Here is a 21258-nt window from a genome sequence, read left to right as displayed (position 1 = left end):
ATACCTATAGCACTACTATTAGGACCTCTAAAGTATTGGCACACAATGTGACGTCCCACATCGCCTGGGTATGGAGATGAGAATGTGCTTAAATGTATACTACACCCTTAATGACAACAATGCATTTTAAAGCCGTGATGGTCATGATCCCATCAGAACTCCGCAGTTAAGCATGCTTCTGCTAGACTAGTATCAGGATGGGTAACTTCCTAGGAAGTCTGGTTCGAGGAAAGTCAAAAGCGGACAATATTGTGTGTCATTGGGGTGAGATGTTACAATTGGTATCAGAGTCATTGCCCAACCTGAGATGGGGGGAGCGTGCACAAGCCCATGAAGATCGCTAGCGGGCGCTAGCAGGGGCGGATGCCAAGAATGGGCTAATCCCATGAGGGTCACCAGCGAGGACGCTGGGTCCTAAGAAGGGGATGATTGTGACGTCCCACATCGCCTGGGTATGGAGATGAGGATGTGCTTAAATGTATACTACACCCTTAATGACAACAAAGCGTTTTAAAGCCGTGATGGTCATGATCCCATCAGAACTCCGCAGTTAAGCGTGCTTCTGCTGGAGTAGTACCAGGATGGGTGACCCCCTGGGAAGTCTGGTTCGAGGAGAGCCAACAGCGAACAATATTATGTGTCATTGGGGTGGGATGTTACACACAAGTACCCATAAATAAGTACTTTGCACACAACTCGAGCCTTGCTTTTACCCGGAGTTTGAGTATTGGAACCAACACTTTGTGATTGAAAAAAAAGTTAAAACTATTTGGAATATTAAGGACAAATGAATAGAGTACTGTGAAACTTACAATTTCTGCAGGTGGGGTATTAAGCTAACTTGCTGAACTCCTATTCAATGGACAGCTCCTCTTATTGTGACCCAAGCCATTACATTTCCCACATCTTATCCTTGCACCAAATCTCCTCATTCGGTGTGGATTTTTAGGGTCCCTACTCTCATCGGGAGCCTTCTTTCTTACCTTCTTTGGTCTCCTAAGGGTCACTTTATATTTAGGTGGTTCCAATTTATCATGTTTGGTTTCTATCCACGGTTCCTCACTAGAAATTGGGTAAATAATTGTTGCGTATGCCTTTTTGTACCTCTCTATTGTGTAGTAGTCATCAACATAGTCTTTGGGATTCCCACAATCATAGAGTACAACAGAAAAGGCATGAGGACAGGGGATTCCAGTGATTTCCCATTGCTTACAATCACAAATTCTTCTACGTTAGTCCACCACATATTGTTTGTTGTTGGGAGCAGTAACCTTGTTCCCGTCGGAGTAGTTTAAAATGAAAAGAAGTATAAAGAGAAAAAAAAAAAAAAAAATAGCAAGAATAAAACTTGGATTTTGATTATCAAAGCATTAATAGAAATTAGTAAGAATCTATTATATTGTTGGTGTGATACCTATTATATTTCAAGACAAATAAAACTCGTATACTTCTGAACATTCGAAGAACGAAAAAAAAAAAACAAAATAACAAAACAAAATAACAAAATAACAAAAACAAACAAACAAAATATTTTTTTTATGAAAACAAAATATTTTTTTTTTATGAATACAAACAATATATATAACTCAAATGGCTTTGAAGTTTTACCTGAATGCTGTGATTTTTAAGCAAAGGATGATCAAAGGCAGGCTGTTTATGGATATCAACGTAGTCAAAGATATCACCTTCTTCAGTCTGAAAAAAACAACGCAAACGAACTAATTTTTGTTTTACATGCTTTTTATGTCCGAACTAAAAACACTTTTTAAACTCTTTAAGCAATCCCAAACAGGTTTTTTGTTTTGGTTTTGACGTAAAGCATACGCTTAGAGAAAGAAGAAAAAGTTAAGTGAAGCAAATACCTCAATGCTTTTGATGTAGGGCTTGTTCAGAATCTTGAGTTGGCTATCTATTTCAACATCTTCCACACTATTAATACCTTTCAATCGAGTGCTGCTGCAGAAAGGCAGATAACAAAACTAAAAATGGGGTCATTATCAAACGTGCCATGGTTTGATCTGTTCCTTAGTTTCATCATATGTTTGTGTATATATATATATATTATTAACAATAGGAATCCACAGCCAACAACCAATCATAATTGCACTCCATTTATATGTATCAAGTGTAGCTAAATTCTTGATTTGTTCTTTATTCTTCTGATTGCATATGCACTCACATTAAGAAGGCAAAATCTAATTTTCTTTCTAAATTTCTTTTAAGAAGCAAAAGAATTAATAGTAATATATATATTTTTTTTAAAAAAATAATAGTAATTAATACATATGAGAACTACACGACCACACACTGCCGGAAATTGATATTCTCTTGTATATATATGACAACGTACTACACATTCATAACTACATGGCAATATTAACATATTGACTAAGTTTACAATTTTCTTTTACCTTAATTTTTTCACATGCACTTGTTAATTTGACATATTGAGTATGCAAAACCATAGTTGCATGAAATATCTTTTTGGAACTTTCATCTCTAGTTCTTCTTTTTTTTTTTTCTATTTATTTAATAAGGAAAAGAAGAGTGTAGAAAGTAGCCGTGATTAATTAGGAGAGCTTAAGCTCAATAAAATGACAACAATATAAAACACTTTTTTTTTTTTTTTTTAAGAAAAAAAAAATCACTCTCTTTTTGACAAAATATATGTTAAATTTTTATAGGTACGAAGACTAACTTTTTATTTAAAAAATTAAAAACTAAATAAAGTGCGGTCATATGGCTACCTTAGCGGAGGTCAGGAGTGGTCACACAATCACCTTATTTTCTTATGCATGTACTTCATCAAGGGTTCATATCACATCCTAACCCTTAGATTTGCCACCTGAGCACATTATTATGAGAAAGATGATACAAAATCTAGAATGTTATACCATACACGTTTAATGCTAGAATGGCCTCCAAAAAAAAAAAAAAAAAAATTCCAATTTCACCTCCATATTTCAAAGCCCTAGGATATATGATAAAATTTATTCTTTCAACCATCTCTATATAGTGAATAGAGAAATCTAACATCATTCTCTTAACCATCATTCAATCATCTCTTTTGCAAATCCAATGGTCAACCATTGAATTTGTGGACTCATGTAGATTCCATACAAATTCAATAGTAGATTCACTCATTTACTATATGGAGATGAGTGAAAGATGGGACGGAAAATGATTTTCATCATTTCTCATTTTCTCACCTAGTTGTCCTCCCCTAGCCCCCTTTCTTTTCTTATTTCCTATAAAACACACGTAAACCCTAACCCCATAGAAAAATTCAGCCGGCCCTTATCTCACAAACACTCTCTTTCTCTTGAAAATTAAATCAACTCACAAGCAGAAGATTAAAAGTTGTCAAAAAGAATTTCATACCACGCGAATAATGTTTATTCTCTATTTGTTTGAGAAATTTTTGTTCGAGTTGTTTTTCATTTGAATGTTTTACGAGATTTGCTCAGATATTTAGACTTTTTTGAAAGTGCCTTTTTTCTAGCTTTAAAAAGCAGAAGAAGACAGAAATTTGTTCAATATATGATTGTTGTGCAGAAAAAAAACATAAACACTTTTAAGACACGAAGAGATAAATAAGCCTTGAACCACTTTATTCCATTATAAGCATTTTCTATATTGAATAATTGGATTATTTTTGTTTAGACCTGAAAAAAGCTTACATAGATTTCAAAATCTGAAATAAATTACACTGCACAATTTCCACCAGGACCACCAAATTGGAAAGCATGTTCTTCTTCTTCGAGTGCACCTACGGTGTAACATTTTGGGCTATCTGTGAAATATTGCAGTAAACTATCGTCGGTAAATACCAAGTTATTGGAGTCATCAATAGTTCGAAGGAATTTAAAGTAAGCAGCCTTCTTATAATCTTCGTTTGCAAAATGGCCATTTCCCATGGGAGGATTAGCTTCATTGCTGTCAGCACTGTAAACTCCTCCTCCCCATGTTATCTCACCACCTGATACTGATAGACTAGTAAATAAGGAATTTGGCCAATACCCAACAGTTTGCTCTTCGTCATCATGTGCAAGCCACCAATTTCCTGATTTGGCATCCTATGATCACCATAGAAAAAGTTTAAATACACGTAAAATATTTAACCGAAATAGATAGTGAATATTCGAATGAAAGGAAAAGCACTTATGTACGTCGTTTTGATACGCCAATAAAACAAACACCCAAAATTTTTTATCAGCGTTTTTTTCAACTTTCTTGACGATTATTGGCTGCAGGTAATCAAATGTCCTTTTTTTTTTTTTTTTTTTTTTTTTTAATCACAAAAAAGAATACCTTGAATATGATGAATCGAACTACAAATTGTTCTCCTCCATAGATGGAAATATTCTTGAGAACATAACCAAGAGGAAATGTTGTGCTAACTTGAACAAAACCTGAGCAGAGGTTATTGAAACAACCATTTTCTCCTGCCTGAAAGAATACATATGATATACAATGATGAGAGGAATAAATTAATTAAAGTGATGGTTTGATATTAAGAATTGCTGAAGATAAACAAACTTCCTGCAGGCTTTTTACTTACATCCAATGTCGCAAAGGTTCGTGTAAGACTATCACCAAATAATTTTGGATTTACCTGAAAACATATATGACCAAGGCGGAAATCAACATTAGAAAGATAGAATAATGAAAATATTAATTGCTCTGAAATACTCATTAGTACATAATGTTAGAATTACCATCCATCCAAATCTAATGGTGTTAAGTTGAGCACCAGGGCCACTTCGGATCTGTACAAAGGCTTGACTGTATTGATTATTCAAAACTTGTGGATTTTGTATACTGACCACTGCAGCGGCTCCAAAATACCGTGTGACTCCATTGCTTGCTAATATTCTTGTTGCATACTATCAAAGGAATTAAAGGGAGAAAAGATCATGAAAGCAATGTTAGTTATCAAATGAATGATATGAATTATATATTTTCCTGGAAAAACTTTAATAATAAGAAATATTAAAAAGTTGTTGAATAGAAAAAATGACTAACATGAAATTCACTAGAGCTAGCAGCAGTTGGATGAGGAGAGTTTTCTTTAGACCATATCAAAAGGTCTTCCTTTCGAACCCTCTTGATGGGAACGGTGCCCAATGGGCAGCCTTCACTCAACCCTTGTGCAAAAGGCCTGCCTGCAGCTGAAGTTGGATTCGCCACTACTTCCTTTGGGAAACCACTAGGTTTCATCTGCAAATGGTGGATATATGTTTAATTACAAGAGGAAATTAATATAAAACTCATGAAATGGTTATGAGGTGGTTTTACCTGAATACTATGATTTTTAAGCAAAGGATGATCAAAGGCCGGCTGTTTATAGATATCAATGCAGTCAAAGACATCACCTTCTTTGGTCTGAAAAAACAATTAAGCTGTTTGTTTTGGTTTTGACATAAAAGCATATATATATACGCTTAGAGAAAAAGGAAAAAGTTAATTAGTGAAGCTAATTACGTACCTGAATGCTTTTGGTGTAGGGCTTGTTCAGAATCTTGAGTTGTCTATCTATTTCAACGTCTTCCACACTATTAATACCTTTCAATCGAGTGCAGCTGCAGAAAGACGCAGATAACAAAATAAAAAATGGGATCACTCTACGTGCCATGGTTTGATATAAAAGAGAAAATATATGAAAGGGAAATAGACAATGTATCTATATATCCCGCGAGTATATGTATATATTGAAGTACATATACACTTCTATATATATATATATATATATATATATATATATAGACTTACATGTAAATATAGTTAACAACAAGAGATTAGATTAGAAAAGAATAAGTTACAACTGTCAGTAGGCTCTGATGCCATAAAAGAGAAAATCTATAAAAGGAAAATAGACAATGTATCAATCCTGTGAATATTTGAAGTAAATATAGACTTAATTACACGTAAATATGGTCAACATGCAAGAGATAAGATTACAAAAGAAATAAAAGTTACAACTGAAGAGATAGAGATTAATTTTCTGCCTTATCATCTTGAATATTTGAATGTCAAGTCATAATTGCACGCTATTTATATATGTCAAAGTGTAAGTAGATTCTGGATTTGTTCTTTACTCTTCGGAATGCATATGCACTCTCATTGAGAAGGCAAAATCAAATTTTCCTTCTAAATTTATTTTAAGAAGCATAACAATTAATAGTAATTAATATATATATATATATATATGAGAACTACACATTCATTATTACATGGCAATATAACATATTTACTAAATTTACAATTTTATATTAGCTTATTTTTTTTCACAATTATTAGTTCTTTAATTTTTCAAGTTTGAACATCTCATTCTCAAATTTACGGACCGTGCCAAGCCCCGCTCAAGACCTCGCTGGGACTTGACCGGGGCTCACCTGAGACCCAACCGGACCTGCCCGGGACTTGACCATCCATGCATGTGCCACCGTAGCACGCGTGGGCTATATATGTCGATACTCTTTTTTGGTTATTGATGCAAAATTTTGGCTCCCTTCCACCTCCTCTAGATGGATCTCCTTAACTGATGCCCCCCTTTTGAATATAAATTTGGACCAGAGAGGATCCAATCCTTGTTAACATGGGATAAAATTGTCCAAAAAAATATTTTGGGACAATTTTGCCTCTATTGTAAAGAGGACCGGCTCCTCTCCAGTCCAAATGGACTATAGAGGATCCCAGTCTTTTGCCAATAGACATAGATCCAAACAATAATTCAATTGCTTTGTCCACCAAGCATCCTCCGTGAGACACCTCCTCACTGAACATCACAATGATGCTTCACTACATCAACTCCAAATCTAGCCATTATCGGTGCTATCCTTCTCACTATGGCTTTCAAGCTCTCTTGCGGTTGTAACAGACATTTCTCCAAACATCCCATCCACAAGACTGCTTTAAATACCACCGTTTTCGATTACCCATTCCTTGGATTGTGAAAAAAATAAAAACTATTGGGCAGACCATTTATTGGGCATATTCCCAAATGTTGTTAAGCTTTATTTTGGAGTGTAATGTTTGTATTATGATCTTTGTTAGGGTGCCCCCACCTTTTCCTTCTGTATTTTCCTTTCTTTTATTAATGAAATTTCACTTGCCCAAAAAGAAAGAACCTAATGAAGTAAATGTGATTGCTGAACATATTTCCATAATTGACAAGATACGATAATTCTACAGTGTCCATGATGCACATAGTATAGTGGAAAAGGATATCTCCAATTCGCAACAGCAAGAACGATCCACAACCAATATTAACATACGCTCAAAATTTGCCTGAATCCTGATAAACAGGGAATCTGCTTCATTTATATTTACTCATATTCTTCCTGCGAAAAGAAAAAAAGCGGGTTGAAGTTTTAACAACTATCACCATGTTAAGTGTCTGTTCGAAATTGTATTAATGAGCTTAAAAAAATACTTTTAATACATTTAAAAATAAATAAATAAATAAACTGTACAAAGCAAAAATGGGTCCGTCTGGTAAAAAACAAAAACACAATAATCCTTTTAGACTTTTTTCTTTAAAAAAAAAAAAAAAAGGCAAAAATACACTTTTTGAAAGAGCTTGAAAATGAGATTTTTTCTAAAAAGTTCTTCCCCGATATAAAGGCCCTAACAGGCTCTGAGATGCACCAAAAGGCTAAACTATGATAATTTTTTGGGTACTTTCATGTAAGTGGAACCATGTCCTCGAAAAGCTGATAATGACCAAATGAATGTATTGAGGCCAGTAATCTTACATACAAAGCCCATTCAATTTTCAGAAGCCCCCCAGAACAGCAATGGGGAAACCATGTATGCAGACACAAATAAATGTGTTTGCCAATACAAAAGGACTAAATACTAATGGCAGGCAAGCCACCAACTTCTCTATGGAGGTAACTATCTAAAAACGAATAAGAAAATCAAAAGAGATCAAAATTTGAAAGAAGGAAAAAGGATGGAAATAATTACCGATATATACTAATACTAGTCAGACGGTAGGAACCCTCTCTGATTTGATGACTTCTCGTAACCATGAAGGCATGAACAAAAAAAGCCCATTGTTTGGGATGCCTCAGGAAGAGAAGATTCAGAATGCATAAACAAAAACGGAGGTACTGTACAGAACAACAAGAGCCGATAAATTCAAGTAAGGAAAAATTACAGAAATTTATAAGATGATTGGAAGAAAGATCTTTTTGTGTTGGAAGTGTTTACCAGGAAGAGGACATGCACAAAGCCACTAGCGGTCATTTGGACTTGAAGTTAGACTTAAGTTTCCTAAACTCCTCCCATTGTTGCTAAGGAAAGAAATAGAACATAACCAGTTAAAGAACGACAAAGGAAATAGTATATACTGCCAAAAGAAAATTTCCAATACATTACTAAAATTGGAGAATTATTTTATCAGACCTTATACAACTTTTCCCATGAGATTTCTGATATTTCTTGCAGCAAGCACCATTCCATGGCCATCTCATATTCAATTGTGTTAGGCTGAGAACAATGTGAAGTAGATAGAGCTTCTCTCTGAGCAATAAAACCACCACAAACACACAAATAAGGGGCAATGGAAATTCAACCTCAGAGTCAAAGTTTTTAATATCTGTGGATATGTGTGTGTGTGAGAGAGAGAGAGTAAAAATGTACACCATTTCTCGAGTCATATGATGTCTAAGTTTATCAATAACAAAATGGCCGAAAAAAGTAGCTTTCTTTTCTGGGAAGCAAGGAGTTTCAATACTTCCAACAAGAGGCCTGCAAATTATTGAGAAGGGAATGGGGAAGGAAATCAATGAGTAAGTGTCCTCTATGCATAAAGAGCTAGTTTCGGATGCAAAAATACGTTTCAAAGTAAATGTTGACAGTATTGAGAGTCTTAATAGAGCTAGACTCAGGAAGGCTTGCCTCCTATTTGTATAATAGTAATTTAATAATTCAAGATACTTGGCTAAGACTGGAATAGCCTAATGCCATCTAAACTTGAACTACGTTATCTTGGAAGGCCAGTGATATTTCCTTTTTTTCCAAAAAGCAAAATTGTAGTAACATGTCAAAATTGACAAGTTACCATTAGGTAACGTGTCTGACACGTTACTAAATCCCCAGTAGTTACGACCGATTTTTTAACCCGTCAGGCACGTTACCAATGACACGTTACTAACCGTTAGTAACGTGTCCATAGCCTTGACACGTCACTAACGGCCCGTGACAAAAAAAAAAAAAAAAAACTTGTAGTGCATACAGGCCACAGTCCATTAAACAAACAAGGTTTCATCCATTTTGCAAAAATACAGATGGCTATCTAGAGCTAACATGTCCTTCAATGATGCAAAAACGACCCTCAAATTCTACACAAACCAGCTTATTTTCATTAGAAAAACCAAAACCAGTAATAATTTTATTGAACCCCATATTCTGAGACCAAGAAATTAATTTCACAAGCCCAGGGAAAAAAAAGACATAGTTCACAGAAAACAAGCTAGTGAGATAAAACAAGCAGAAATATGAGCACAACGGAAAGGAATCATGAATAAAGATAGGGCTGTGCAAATTTTCGGCATTCCGAAAGCTGACCCGATTCCGACACGGGTGGGTCAACTTCCAACGGGAGGTAGAGGCAAGGTCGGATTTAAGTTCATATTTTCGATAAAAATTGGAGTCAACATCGGAAAGTCTATTAGATTTCTGACTTTTCTCGACGTGACTCCCCCCCCCCCCCCCCTATTTTTAAAAAGAAATAATTATAATTATAAAAACGATGTCGTTTTGATTAATATGATAAGATCTTTCCTAAAACAAAAACGAAATCGTTTTGAAAATAATCTATATATACCCTCTTTCCCCAACACTATCTCTGTTATGCTGTTTTCTTCTCTCTCACCTCAGTCTGGAATCTTCCTTTTAGTCTCAAATCTCCTTTCTCAATCTCTCATAAAGCACAAACATTTTCTCCTAATTATCGTTGTTGTTCCTCCTTGTTGTCGCCATTCTTCTTCATTTGTATTATCACCACCAGAGAAGATGGAGATTTGTTCGTCTTCAAAGATGAAGAATCGAAGACTTGTTCAACCTTTCGTCGTCGTTTATCTTCCTCTTCGAAGACGAAGAGTCGGGCAGTCAAAGACCTGTTTGTCTTCGTTGTTCTTCATCTTTGAAGACAAAGATATGTTCTTTGGCTTTGAAAACCATTTCCGACCATTCTAACTGACTGATATTTCAGAGGCAGAGGTGGACTGGAAATCACCAACATCAGAGGATTTCTAACTCTTCTCACTCCGGCAAAGACGGAACTAGAAGAGCTGTTTCCAACACTGACAGGGTCTGTGCACATCCCTAAGTAAAGATTCTAGAAGACCTGAAGTTATAAGGAAGAGCTAATTAAGATAGATCCCGCAGAAAAGGAGACAACCTTGAATTTCTTTATTTTTCAGTTTTTTTTTTCTCCATTTCTTATATAACTTAGCTAAGCTGAAGGAAGTACTAACTATAGGCTAAAAGCTCTAAGTCAGCTCAAGGAGCAAAAAGGTTCAAATTCCAACATATTTTGGAGGGCCTATCCCACTGCTAGAATTTTCAGCATATTACACAAGTACCAAATACTAGGTGGGTGAGCTAATTATCATATCCGGGTCAGTCAGCAGCAACGCAACCCACATATAGAATTTTCACCATATTACACAGGTAAACCAAATATTAGAAGATGAGCTAATATCATATCCAGGTTGGTCAGCAACAAGACAGCCTACAGATGCCGAAACATAGAAAGCAGCCATGCCACAATGATAGAGGCTAACTGGCCAAGTAGTACATTTGTCACAAGATGCTAAGAGGTTACCAGCAACAAGACCAGAGGAACTGCCACCAGAAGGGGAGTAGCACCAAAAGAACTACCTCCTCCTTCCCCAGGATATTATTATCTCTACTCGGAGTTTCAAGCCCAATGCTATCCTTGAAGATAGACACTGGTCAGATAGGAGATGGTAAGTTTCCCCAAGTAGTGGCACGTAAAGTTAGTCCTAGGGCTTCTGAAGTATTCATTAGGTTCTCATCAAAGGAGAAGGACATTGAAGAAATTTTTTTCTTTTTTTTTAAAAAAAAGAATGAGTACAAGTACAAGAGAATTTATACATCATGCTTTACAAGAAAAACTTTTGACAATGGAAAATGGCAAAGCAGGAGTCCTGTTGATGACACCAACTAGTTGATATAAGGCACTGATGATTAATTGGACTTGCATAAGTACCTCCCACTTGATAGTAATAGGCAGCCCTTGTCTAACTTTCTAACAACCATCTCTGCCGCTACCCTTGTTTTGAATATAACGAAAGCTTGACCTACAACACCGACAAACTACCATATCATAATTGAGTTTTAGACAGTACTGACAATGTCATTTCATTTGTGCTTCGATTTACAAACAAAACACATCATTTTCTGATGAATTTTCAAGACATCGTCATTTCATTGTTCCAAAGAGGGAAAAAAAAGAAAGAAACAAGCTCAGTTACTTGACAATAATAGTAAGGTAATTGTAATGGCTATGTTTGTTAAACTTTTCAATAAATGTTTTCTGTTTTCAAAAACACACTTTTCTGAAAACATTTAACAAACAACTCACTTCTCAAAACACAAAACACTTTTTAGAAAACTTTAAGCACTTTCTTATAGAAATATTTTGAGAAAACAGATTCGCTCAGTATTTATTTTAGAGGTAGAGGTTGACTTATTACTTTGAAAAAAAAATTAATAAAAAACAAAATTAGAAAGGTGGCCACATGGCCACCCTCAACGAAGGAAACGGGTGGCCATGCGGCCACCTCTGTTAGAATATATTATTTCCTTTGTTATAATATTTTATATTTCCGTTATTTAATTTGTAATGTAGGGTTTATTTCTTTCCTTATGTATTTTAGGGTTTAATTTTGGTTTCTTGGTCACTACTCATTGTCTCTCTATAAATAGAGAGTTATGTAATATTGATTGATATAGTGAATATACAAGATATAACCCATACGTCTCTCTCCGCTTCCGCTCTCTTTTCTTTCTCTTTTATATTTTAGTATTTTATATTTTATATATATTTTAACATGGTATCAGAGTCACGTTTCTGTTTCTGTGGCTTTCAATAAAAGTCTTATGATGTTTCTATGGCGTTTTCTAGCATTCTCTTCTGATGATCTCTTAATTCTGTTGCGATCCACGGCTTTATTCATTAGCGAATCTTGGCACAATGCGGTTTTGGCCCTTCACGGGAATTTTAACGGCTAGTTTTCGTTCTCCGGCCTCATTGTCAGTTGCGGCTTGGCCCTTCACCGGATTCTTTTAGTGGCTTGTCTACGTTCTCCGGTATTTCTGTGGCCGTCACTTTCAGCCTTTCTCGTCTTTGTTATTGGCGAACCCTAGCACAATGTGGTTTGGCCCTTCAAGGGATTTAATGACTAGTTTTCGTTCTTCGACCGTCATTGTCAGTTGCGGCTTGGCTCTTAACCAGATTCTTTTAGCAGCTTGTCTCTATTCTCCGGTATTTCTCCGGCCGTCACTTTCAGCCTTTCTCGCCGGCATTGTCTTGATCCAACCATCGACTTCAGATGCCTTCAATTTATTCTCTTTTCCAAACTCAAGCTTACACCTTGAGTTTGAGGAGGGATGTTAGAATATATTATTTCCTTTGTTATAATATTTTATATTTCCGTTATTTAATTTGTAATGTAGGGTTTATTTCTTTCCTTATGTATTTTAGGGTTTAATTTGGGTTTCTTGGTCACTACTCATTGTCTCTCTATAAATAGAGAGTTATGTAATATTGATTGATATAGTGAATATACAAGATGTAACCCATATGTCTCTCTCCGCTTCCGCTCTCTTTTCTTTCTTTTTTATATTTTAGTATTTTATATTTTATATATATTTTAACAACCTCAACTAGATAGGAGTGGCCGCAGCCACCCCAACCAGATAAGAGTGGATGTGCAGCCACCTCTGTCTTGGTCAGAGGTTGTTGCGTGGTCACCGCAACAAGACAAATGTGGCTATCTGACCACCCCATCAGGTTAGACCAACAGAATAGAGAGCCACACCACACAGACGCCTCTCTAATTTTATTTTTTTATTTTTTCATAAGAAGTCAACCACCATGTGGAGATTTTTTCTTTTTCTTTTTTTTTTTTTTTGAGTTTTGTTAGATATGAGGTGGGAGATGGGTCCAAGATCAGGTTTTGGCATGATTTGTAATGTGGAGACCAACCCCTTAAGGAAACTTTTTCTGAAATTGTTTAGTATTGCGCATTATGAGGCGTGGGAGGGCAGATCATACATAGTTCATTAATGGAAATCTTCAATGGAACCTATCTTATACTGGCCCAGTGCAGGACTGGGAGGTGGACTTGGTCACTTCTTTCTTTGCTCTTTTGTATTCTATCAATTGAGACAACACGATGAGAATAAAATATGTTAGATCCCCTCCAAAAGGCAAAAGTTTGAAGTAAGGTCCTTTTATCATGCGTTGTCCATTCCGGTTGGTTCCCCATTTCCTTGGAAGAGTACTTGGAGAATTAAAGTTCCTTCGAGAATGGCGTTCTTTGCATGGATGGCAACACTTGGGAAGATCTTGACTTTGCATGTGCATAATGCTCGAATGGTATTGTATGTGCAAGAGTGGAGAATTCATAAATCATATTCTTCTTCGCTGTGAAGTGGCTAAAGAATTATGGCTTTCATTTTATATCTTTTTAGTGTAGAATGGTCATACCTAGTAGGGTAATTGAGTTGTTGGCATGTTGGACAAGTAAGTTGGGGACCCGTAACATTTTAGAAGTAAGGAGGATGGCACCTTTGTGCTTAATGTGTGCATTTGGAAGGAGAAGAACACAATGAGCTTTGAAGATCACGAGATTTCGGCGGTAGAGCTAAAGAACGTGATGTTCAAAACCCTTTATACAAGGATAGCGGTATACAATAGTCCGCATTTTTCTAATTTTTCAGAATCTTTGAACTTTTCTTCTTCTTTGTCTCCCTAATAGGGTCCTATCTTGTATACTTCTTATGTCCTATAGTTGCCCCCCTCTATGCTTTCTAAAGGGATTGAATTATTTATAAAAATAAAAATAAATAAAATAAAATAAGAAGAAGTCACCCACCACACTTGAAAAAATAAGCATTTGTTTTTCTCAAAATAAACATTTTCAATGTTTGTTTCTTTGAAAACACAAAGCACCTTTCAAAAAGTTTGCCAAACAACTTTCTTCCGTGGATCGCATAGAAAACACTTTCCAAATGTGGACCCCATCGAAAACAATTCTCAACTTTTTGCCATATAAAAAACTTCTTCAAAAAAAAAAAAAAAAAGTTGTTTTCAAAATCATTAACAAACACAGCAGTTATCTTTCTTCATACCACAGTGCGGGCTAGAAATTGAAGTCCGCTGAATCATCTTTGCTTTGCAACTTTCCTTGAAGTGATGCCAAACAATATCCTGGTAAATAATTTAATGCACTATTGAAATAGGATAAAACATTCTCAAATTGGAGGAAAAAGAAAAAAGAATAAAAAAATGAAAAACAACAACAGTGTATGAAGTGGCAATCTTAACCAAAAAGATGGAACAATTAAAAAAACACAACTTATTTTAAGCATATGACCGAGATTAAAAGAAGAAAGATGTCTCTTGCAAAAAAACTTGCATGTTTTTTTTATTTTTTCTACAGTAATTACAATACCAAGCACAAAATCATAATTAAGCCCAGCAAGAAGATATAACCTGTAAAAAACCAAAGCTTCAGAATGAGTAGTACCTCAACTTCGGTTGAAGTATAAGCCGGATTCAAATTTTGAAGCAGAACTAGTGTTCCCTGCTCATAAGCAGTTTTCATTCTGTCTTCCCAGGGCTGGCGATATATTAGACAATTCATAGATTAGTCTAAACTGTCTCACTCTAGATTCAACTAATGTCATCCATGTCAGTACTTCAGATTCTAATGCTTACTAAATCCTGTTTCTATGCTCCTTGTCAAAGAGAGAGGGATACAGAATTTTTTTTTTGATAAGTAATGTAGGCAAAGATACAGAATTATGGCAATGAAACCAACATGTCTAAAACAAATCTGAAATTTATTGAGATTCATGACCAAAACTATTATGTAAATGAAATTTAAGAATATGCAATTGGAGGGAAAAAGAATAACTTACAAGTCCCCTAAACCATGTGCTTCTATCCTGTCAACATGTAGGAAACGAGAATTGTAAGAACTGGATCTCATCTTGAATAGAACTTTCATGTAAAGAACAACAAAGCAGGCACTAAAGGGCAACCATAAGCACATCCCTTGACAAGCAATAATGGCATAAATAATATTGTCTGAAGCATCCAAACATCATTGCAACTAAAATATTTTTGTTGGATAATGACTTGTATTTCACATGTCTTATAGTGGGCCCCACCCCTTTTATTCTTTGGTTGCAGCTTTGTGGTTTTTTTTTTTTCTTCCACGTTTTGTCTCTTTAGCTTACTTAGCAGAGAAGTATTTTGTTTGCTTCACCATGAAGCACTTGAACCACAAAGCAGCTTTCTTCAAGAGGAAGAATTCTTTTCTTTAATTGTGAAGCACCTTGTCCGACTTTTTGCAGTATATACTGAAGCTCTCATTCGGCCATTAAGTGAGGTGCTGCAGCTTCGTTGTGTGTGAGAAAAGTGAGGTGAGGGGGCAGCAGCTCTTTTGTGAGAAGTAGCAGGACAGCACCTCCGTGTGGTGTAGAGAAATAGAGAGAAAGAGAGGCAGCAGCTCTTAGAGAATTAAGAGATTAATTTCTCTTTTGTAATTTAATTCTCTTTTGTGTGTTTGAGCTTGGGTGTATCGGGGCTTTTGGGTTTGAATAGTTTTGTTTGTACTACTCTTTTTACTTCACATTCTGTTAGTGAATTTCTCCTAGATCATATCCGCCAGTAGATGTAGGCTTGTTAAGCCGAACCACTTAAATCTTGTTGTCTTGTGTCACTAGTTGTTATTTTACTATTCTGCTATTTTTCTGCTTCATTGGTGATCCTATAATTATTTTATCTCAACAAACTGGTATCAAGAGCTTGAGTATTTATTTTGCGGGATGGCTACTGTAAAATATGAAGTAGAGAAATTTGATGGTCAAAATAGTTTCAGTCTTTAGCGTATCAAGATGCGGGCTTTGTTGTGACAACAAGGCTTGGCAAAGATTTTGGATGGAGGGGTGCTATCAACATCATCAACGGAGGAAAGGAAGGAACTTGAAGAAAAAGCCCACAATGCAATTTTGTTGTCTCTTTCAGATGGAGTTTTTAGAGAAGTTACCGATGAAGAAACTGCTGCTGGACTTTAGAAAAAGTTAGAAAGTTTGTACATGAAGAAGTCTCTCGCTAACCGTTTATTTTTGAAGCAACGGTATACCCTCAGGATGCAGGAAGGTATACCTCTTTGTGATCATCTTGATGACTTTAATAGAATTATTTTGGATTTGAAAAATATTGATATTAAAATAGATGATGAGGATCAAGCCCTGATTTTGTTGTGTTCACTGCCGGATTTGTTTGATAATTTTGTTAATTCAATGTTGTACGGTAAATATACCATCTCCTTAGTTGATGTTAAATCTGCTTTGAACTTTATGGGGTTAAGAACAAGATTAAATGGTAAAGGTAGTGAGAATCAAGTAGCGGGTTTATTTGTTAGGGCTCGTTTTTCTCTAATTTTAGAGGTCGATCGAATGAGAAAGACTCAGATAAAGGAGCCCAATCACAGTTCAATTCGAAGAACAGAGTTAAGTGTTACTATTGTAAAATGTATTGGCATTATAAATCCGAGTGTCCGAAGTTGAAAAATAAGGAAGGTGATAAGCTAAATTCCTCTTATGTGACTGGTGTTGTCGAAGGAAATTCTGACAATTCAGAATTTGTCCTTGCAATTACCGATTCAGATGATTGTCTTAACAACAAGTGGATCCTTGATACTGCATGTACTTCTCATATGTCCCCTAAACAGGATTGATTTATTAATTATGAGTTAGTCAATGGTGGTTCAGTCTTGATGGGAAATGGCGTTGCCTGCAAGATTATTGGTATTGGTGCAGTCAGAATAAGGATGCATGATGGAATCATAAGAACTTTGAAGAATGTTCGACACATACCAGATTTGAAGAAAAATCTTATTTCTTTGGGCATTTTAGACTCCCTTGGATACGAGTATTCTGGTGAAGGTGGAGTCATTCGGGTTAAGAAAGGCTCATTGGTTGTGATGGAAGGTAACAAGATTGATGGCCTCTACTTTCTTCAGGGCAATACAGTGACAAATTCAGCTGATGTGTCTTTCAGATAATTTTAGACTATCAGCAATGTTAGCACAACAAAGTGAGGAGGAAGAGCTTTTCATGTCTCACATGTACCTTACTCTAGTGCATTTGGGAGCATCATGTGTGTTATGGTGTGCACTCGTCCAGATGTTTCACAGGCAGTCAGTGTTGTTAGTCTTGGCAAGGTTCATTGGCCAGTAGTGAAATGGATACTCTGTTATTTACAGGGTGCTACGGATGTTGGTTCAGTCTTTGACATAAACAGTGGTATTGGTTCTAGTGTCATTGGGTATGTCGATTCAGATGATGCTGGTGATCTAGTTGTGACACGAGGAGATATCGCATTGAAGGAAATTGTTTATGAGGAAAATCCAGTGGATATGTTGACTAAGCCAGTTTCGGTTCTCAAGTTCAAGAGTTGCTTGGATTTGATTGCTGTTTGTAGCTTGTGATTGCCCTTCGGCGTGTTGGAGGAGATGTCATGAGGAGATTTGTGTTTAGGACTTGATGAAATTCAAGTCAAGCTAGAGATTGTTGGATAATGACTTGTATTTCACAAGTATTATGGTGGGCCCCACCCCTTTTACTCTTTGGTTGCAGCTTCATGGTTTTTTTTTTACTTCCATGTTTTGTCTCTTTAGCTTACTTAACAGAGAAGCATTTTGTTTGCTTCACCGTGAAGCACTTGAACCACACAGCAGTTTTTCTTTAATTGTGAAGCACCTTGGCCGACTTTTAGCAGTATATATTGAAGCTCTCATTCGGCCATTAAGTGAGGGTGCTGCAGCTTCATTGTGTGTAAGAAAAGTGAGGTGAGAGGGCAGCAGCTCTTATGTGAGAAGCAGCAGGGCAGCACCTCCGTGTGGTGTAGAGAAATAGAGAGAGAGGCAGCAGCTCTTAGAGAATTAAGAGATTAATTTCTCTTTGGTGTATTTGTGAGCTTGGGTGTATTGGGGCTTTTGGGTTTGAGTGGTTTTGTTTGTATTACTCTTTGTATTTCACCTTTTGTTAATGAATTTCTCTTGGATCATCTCCGCCAGTGGATGTAGGCTTGTTAAGCCGAACCATTTAAATCTTAGTGTCTTATGTGACTGGTTGTTATTTTACTATTCTGCTATTTTTCTGCTTCATTGGTGATCCTATAATTATTTTATCTCAACAATTTTTATCCATGGGCAAGTCCCATGGATTTGCTGAACAGGAAAGCACACTAAAATATTTTTATATATGATGAAGATGATTCAAGTGATATAACCTTATTTATAAATACCTTATAAATCAGAACATCCAGTAGGAAACTAGAATCTATCCAACCTATGCTCCTATCAAAGAAAATAATTTATTTGAGAAAGTGATACAACTTACCACATTTGGTCTTCGGGTAACTTCCATTTTTTTGTCCACGTCTGAAGACTGTCTTGGAGATGCTTTATGCCACTTCCCACCAGAAAGTTTTGTCTTCCCATCAGGCAGCTTCTTAGAAGGGCCCTTCTCAGCCCCTTGAGAATCCTTCGCAGACTTTAGTCTAAGTTTATCTTCAGAAGCAGTTATAGTTGCTAAAGCCTTTAGATCATTACCATCCAACTCATTCTTATCATAAAATACTTTAACAGAACTATCAAATTTTGCCTTCTTAGACGCCCTATACTGGAGTTCACCACAATCCTTAGCAGATTTTACTTTCTGCTCAAATCCGACAACAACCTTACCAACTTTGCCCTGTCTCACAAGAATATTACCAACTTTACCCTCGCACTTGATAGAATCATCTTCAGACCTTGATGCAGTGTTGTCACTGGGAATATTGTCCAGCCGATTGTTAGTTTTAGAAATTTCTGACTCTACACCTACGCTAGAAGAAGGGTGCTCTCTAAGTGAAGATTTCTGTTTATCAAGAGAAGCTTTGGAGTCTGTATTTTCTCTAACTTTAGACCTTGATTTGGCATGGTAACTGCAGATATTCTCCATTTTATAGTTACTTTGAGCGATTTCAGCAATTTTTACACCTACAGTGGAAGCAGGCTTCTCTCTAAGTGAAGATTTCTGTTTAACCAATGCAGCATTTGAATCAGCATGTTCTTTACCTAGAGTATCAATAGAAATTCCTTTTGACGTTAGGGTTGTGTGCTCTGTAGATAGGTTTTTCTTGGAAGGAACCTCTGTTTCATTACTTGCTACAGCATTTCCACCAACTCCTTTCTTGTCTGAATCAAGATTCAGAACAATACTGGGCTTCCGAAGATCCAATCTGTTAAACATAAATTTAACTGCAAAAATACAAACCAATGAACAAATAAGAGGTTGGTTCAACCATAGAACAAGAAGCAACTAATTGGAAACTACAGGGACTGTCAAGTAATTAAAAGAAAAAAATAAAATAAAATAAAATAACAAACAAAGTAAGAAAGAAAAAGTTATACCTTCAATCCCAGCTACTTTTTCCCCTATTTTATCCAGGATTTCACAGCGCCGAATGTCAATGGCACGGTAAAATATAAAGTCAGCTGCTCGAAGTTCTTCATCTGAAGGTTGTGGATTTCTACTGTCCTTTGACGTGCAAACAACATTGCATATTCCAGTAATTGTGTCCTGATTTATCGTATAAACAATTAGTAAAAACTGATTCACTTCAACTGAAACATTCCAAGCAACTCCAAGCCACCAACTATATCTTGTTTTCATGTCATTAGCTTCTATACATTGACATACCAAATGTCAATTTATAAATACGTGTTTCAGTTGAATTATACTGCATTCGGTAAAAAGAAGAATTTCAATTAATATATAAACATGTCAAACTATAAATACACCTTCCCCAATTTACAAAAAAAATAAAAAATAAATAATAATAATAATAATATAGAAACCAACCATTTCTAAAATAACACTAGAAGCAGCTATGTCATAGAAGTGCTAAAGGCAATGGATAGTGGATATACAGGAAGGAAAAAGAGGGGAAAAAAAATAATTTCAATTGATATATAAACATGTCAAACTATAAATACACCTTCCCCAAAAACTTCCCAAATAAAAATAAAAAATAAAAAATAAAAAATCGTTATGTCATTGAAGTGCTAAAGGCAATAAATAGTGGATATACAGGAAAAAGAGGGAAAAATGTTAAGATATTTCCAGAATTCAATTACCAAAGGAACAACAGTTGAAAGGCATTCACCATCCCAAGAAGCCAAAAATAACTCATTTTCGGCTGTGTCTTCGATCGCAATATATTCTAGAATCTCCGAAGAACGTAAAAACCATAGAACCTTCACTACCTTTGTCTTGTCAAGCTCCTCCCTAATTTCTATGAGTTTACCAATATAGGGTTCAGCTTGTTCTGCCTTCAAATAAACGCAATCATAAAGTTCATAATTACAAGTAAAAGATTGATAAAACTTGACAGCTTTCTTCTTTTCCCCACCAACTCCTTCCTTTCTACCCCACTCAAATTCTAGGTTTTCAACTCCGTCTGCTTCCACCATTCTCTCATACGATTACCAGGCCTCTTTCTTTGCAAGCAGTGTGATCAAAATACCTGAGAAAAAAACAAGAAATTCTTTCATTTGAATGAAATATACACTACATTCCAACAAAAATGTTCAAGATTTTGAACTCTAAAGCCAAATCACAAATCAGTTGAACAGAAATGTCATTTCTACATTTTTCGAAGAATCAAAATGCCGGTGCAGAAGAATCGAAGGATTTGAAGAGAGAATTTGGCGGGAAAACTTACAGTTTTCGGAGAGTGAAGGGTTCTTTCCTTCTTCCCGAAAAACCCTAGCGATGGTAACCGTACAAGCGCGCGGGTTTTGGAGTTCTTTTTGTTTTTGGAGTAATGACTACTGGGCTTCCGTGGGCTGAGAATGTGAAGCCCATGGATCAGCTTGAAAAAAAAACCGATAGCGACGTCAACCCAATTGGATGGGATGAGAGGGAGCATGTAGT

General features: G+C 35.9%; 2 protein-coding genes across 7 annotated transcripts; both read right to left on the bottom strand.

Annotated features, from left to right (window-relative positions):
• Positions 1-3586: 3586 nt before the first annotated feature.
• LOC132173449 (protein neprosin) lies at positions 3587-5693 on the bottom strand. Its single transcript, XM_059584951.2, has 7 exons — positions 5489-5693; positions 5299-5385; positions 5026-5220; positions 4719-4886; positions 4562-4615; positions 4312-4449; positions 3587-4076 (listed from the first exon to the last, which is right to left on the bottom strand). Exons 1-7 carry the CDS (start codon positions 5633-5635, stop codon positions 3705-3707), a joined length of 1161 nt encoding a protein of 386 aa, XP_059440934.1. The 5' UTR covers positions 5636-5693; the 3' UTR covers positions 3587-3704.
• On the bottom strand, positions 5494-21132 carry LOC132173450 (protein ANTI-SILENCING 1). Of its 6 annotated transcripts, none has more exons than XM_088514833.1 (14): positions 21047-21132; positions 20460-20848; positions 19734-19902; positions 18679-19580; positions 15187-15213; positions 14793-14885; positions 14395-14473; positions 11246-11336; positions 8650-8757; positions 8413-8529; positions 8218-8300; positions 7972-8117; positions 7278-7343; positions 5494-5582 (listed from the first exon to the last, which is right to left on the bottom strand). In XM_088514833.1, exons 2-11 carry the CDS (start codon positions 20793-20795, stop codon positions 8243-8245), a joined length of 1980 nt encoding a protein of 659 aa, XP_088370959.1. In that variant the 5' UTR covers positions 20796-20848; positions 21047-21132; the 3' UTR covers positions 5494-5582; positions 7278-7343; positions 7972-8117; positions 8218-8242. The 6 variants fall into 6 exon arrangements, with proteins under 6 accessions (XP_088370959.1, XP_088370961.1, XP_088370960.1 ...); XM_088514835.1 differs by lacking the exon at positions 5494-5582 and having other exon boundaries at positions 6195-7343; positions 18679-19319; positions 19398-19580; XM_088514834.1 differs by lacking the exon at positions 5494-5582 and having other exon boundaries at positions 6195-7343; positions 8652-8757.
• Positions 21133-21258: the final 126 nt, after the last annotated feature.

This window comes from Corylus avellana, chromosome 3, assembly GCF_965113065.1.
Source record: "Corylus avellana chromosome 3, dhCorAvel1.hap1.2, whole genome shotgun sequence".
NCBI lineage: Eukaryota > Viridiplantae > Streptophyta > Magnoliopsida > Fagales > Betulaceae > Corylus > Corylus avellana.
Note: the sequence above shows the minus strand (reverse complement) of the source record. Positions and strands in the feature narration are given on the sequence as shown.

Coding starts and splice junctions, on each gene's coding strand:
- LOC132173450 (XM_088514833.1), bottom strand. CDS start 20,795: ATGGTGGAAGCAGACGGAGTTGAAAACCTAGAATTTGAGTGGGGTAGA. Junction 19,903..20,459: donor TTTCAACTGTTGTTCCTTTG/GTAATTGAATTC, acceptor ACGATAAATCAG/GACACAATTACTGGAATATG. Junction 8,301..8,412: donor CATGGGAAAAGTTGTATAAG/GTCTGATAAAAT, acceptor TTCTTTCCTTAG/CAACAATGGGAGGAGTTTAG.
- LOC132173449 (XM_059584951.2), bottom strand. CDS start 5,635: ATGGCACGTAGAGTGATCCCATTTTTTATTTTGTTATCTGCGTCTTTC. Junction 4,887..5,025: donor CTAGCTCTAGTGAATTTCAT/GTTAGTCATTTT, acceptor TTCCTTTGATAG/TATGCAACAAGAATATTAGC. Junction 4,450..4,561: donor GAACCTTTGCGACATTGGAT/GTAAGTAAAAAG, acceptor GTATTCTTTCAG/GCAGGAGAAAATGGTTGTTT.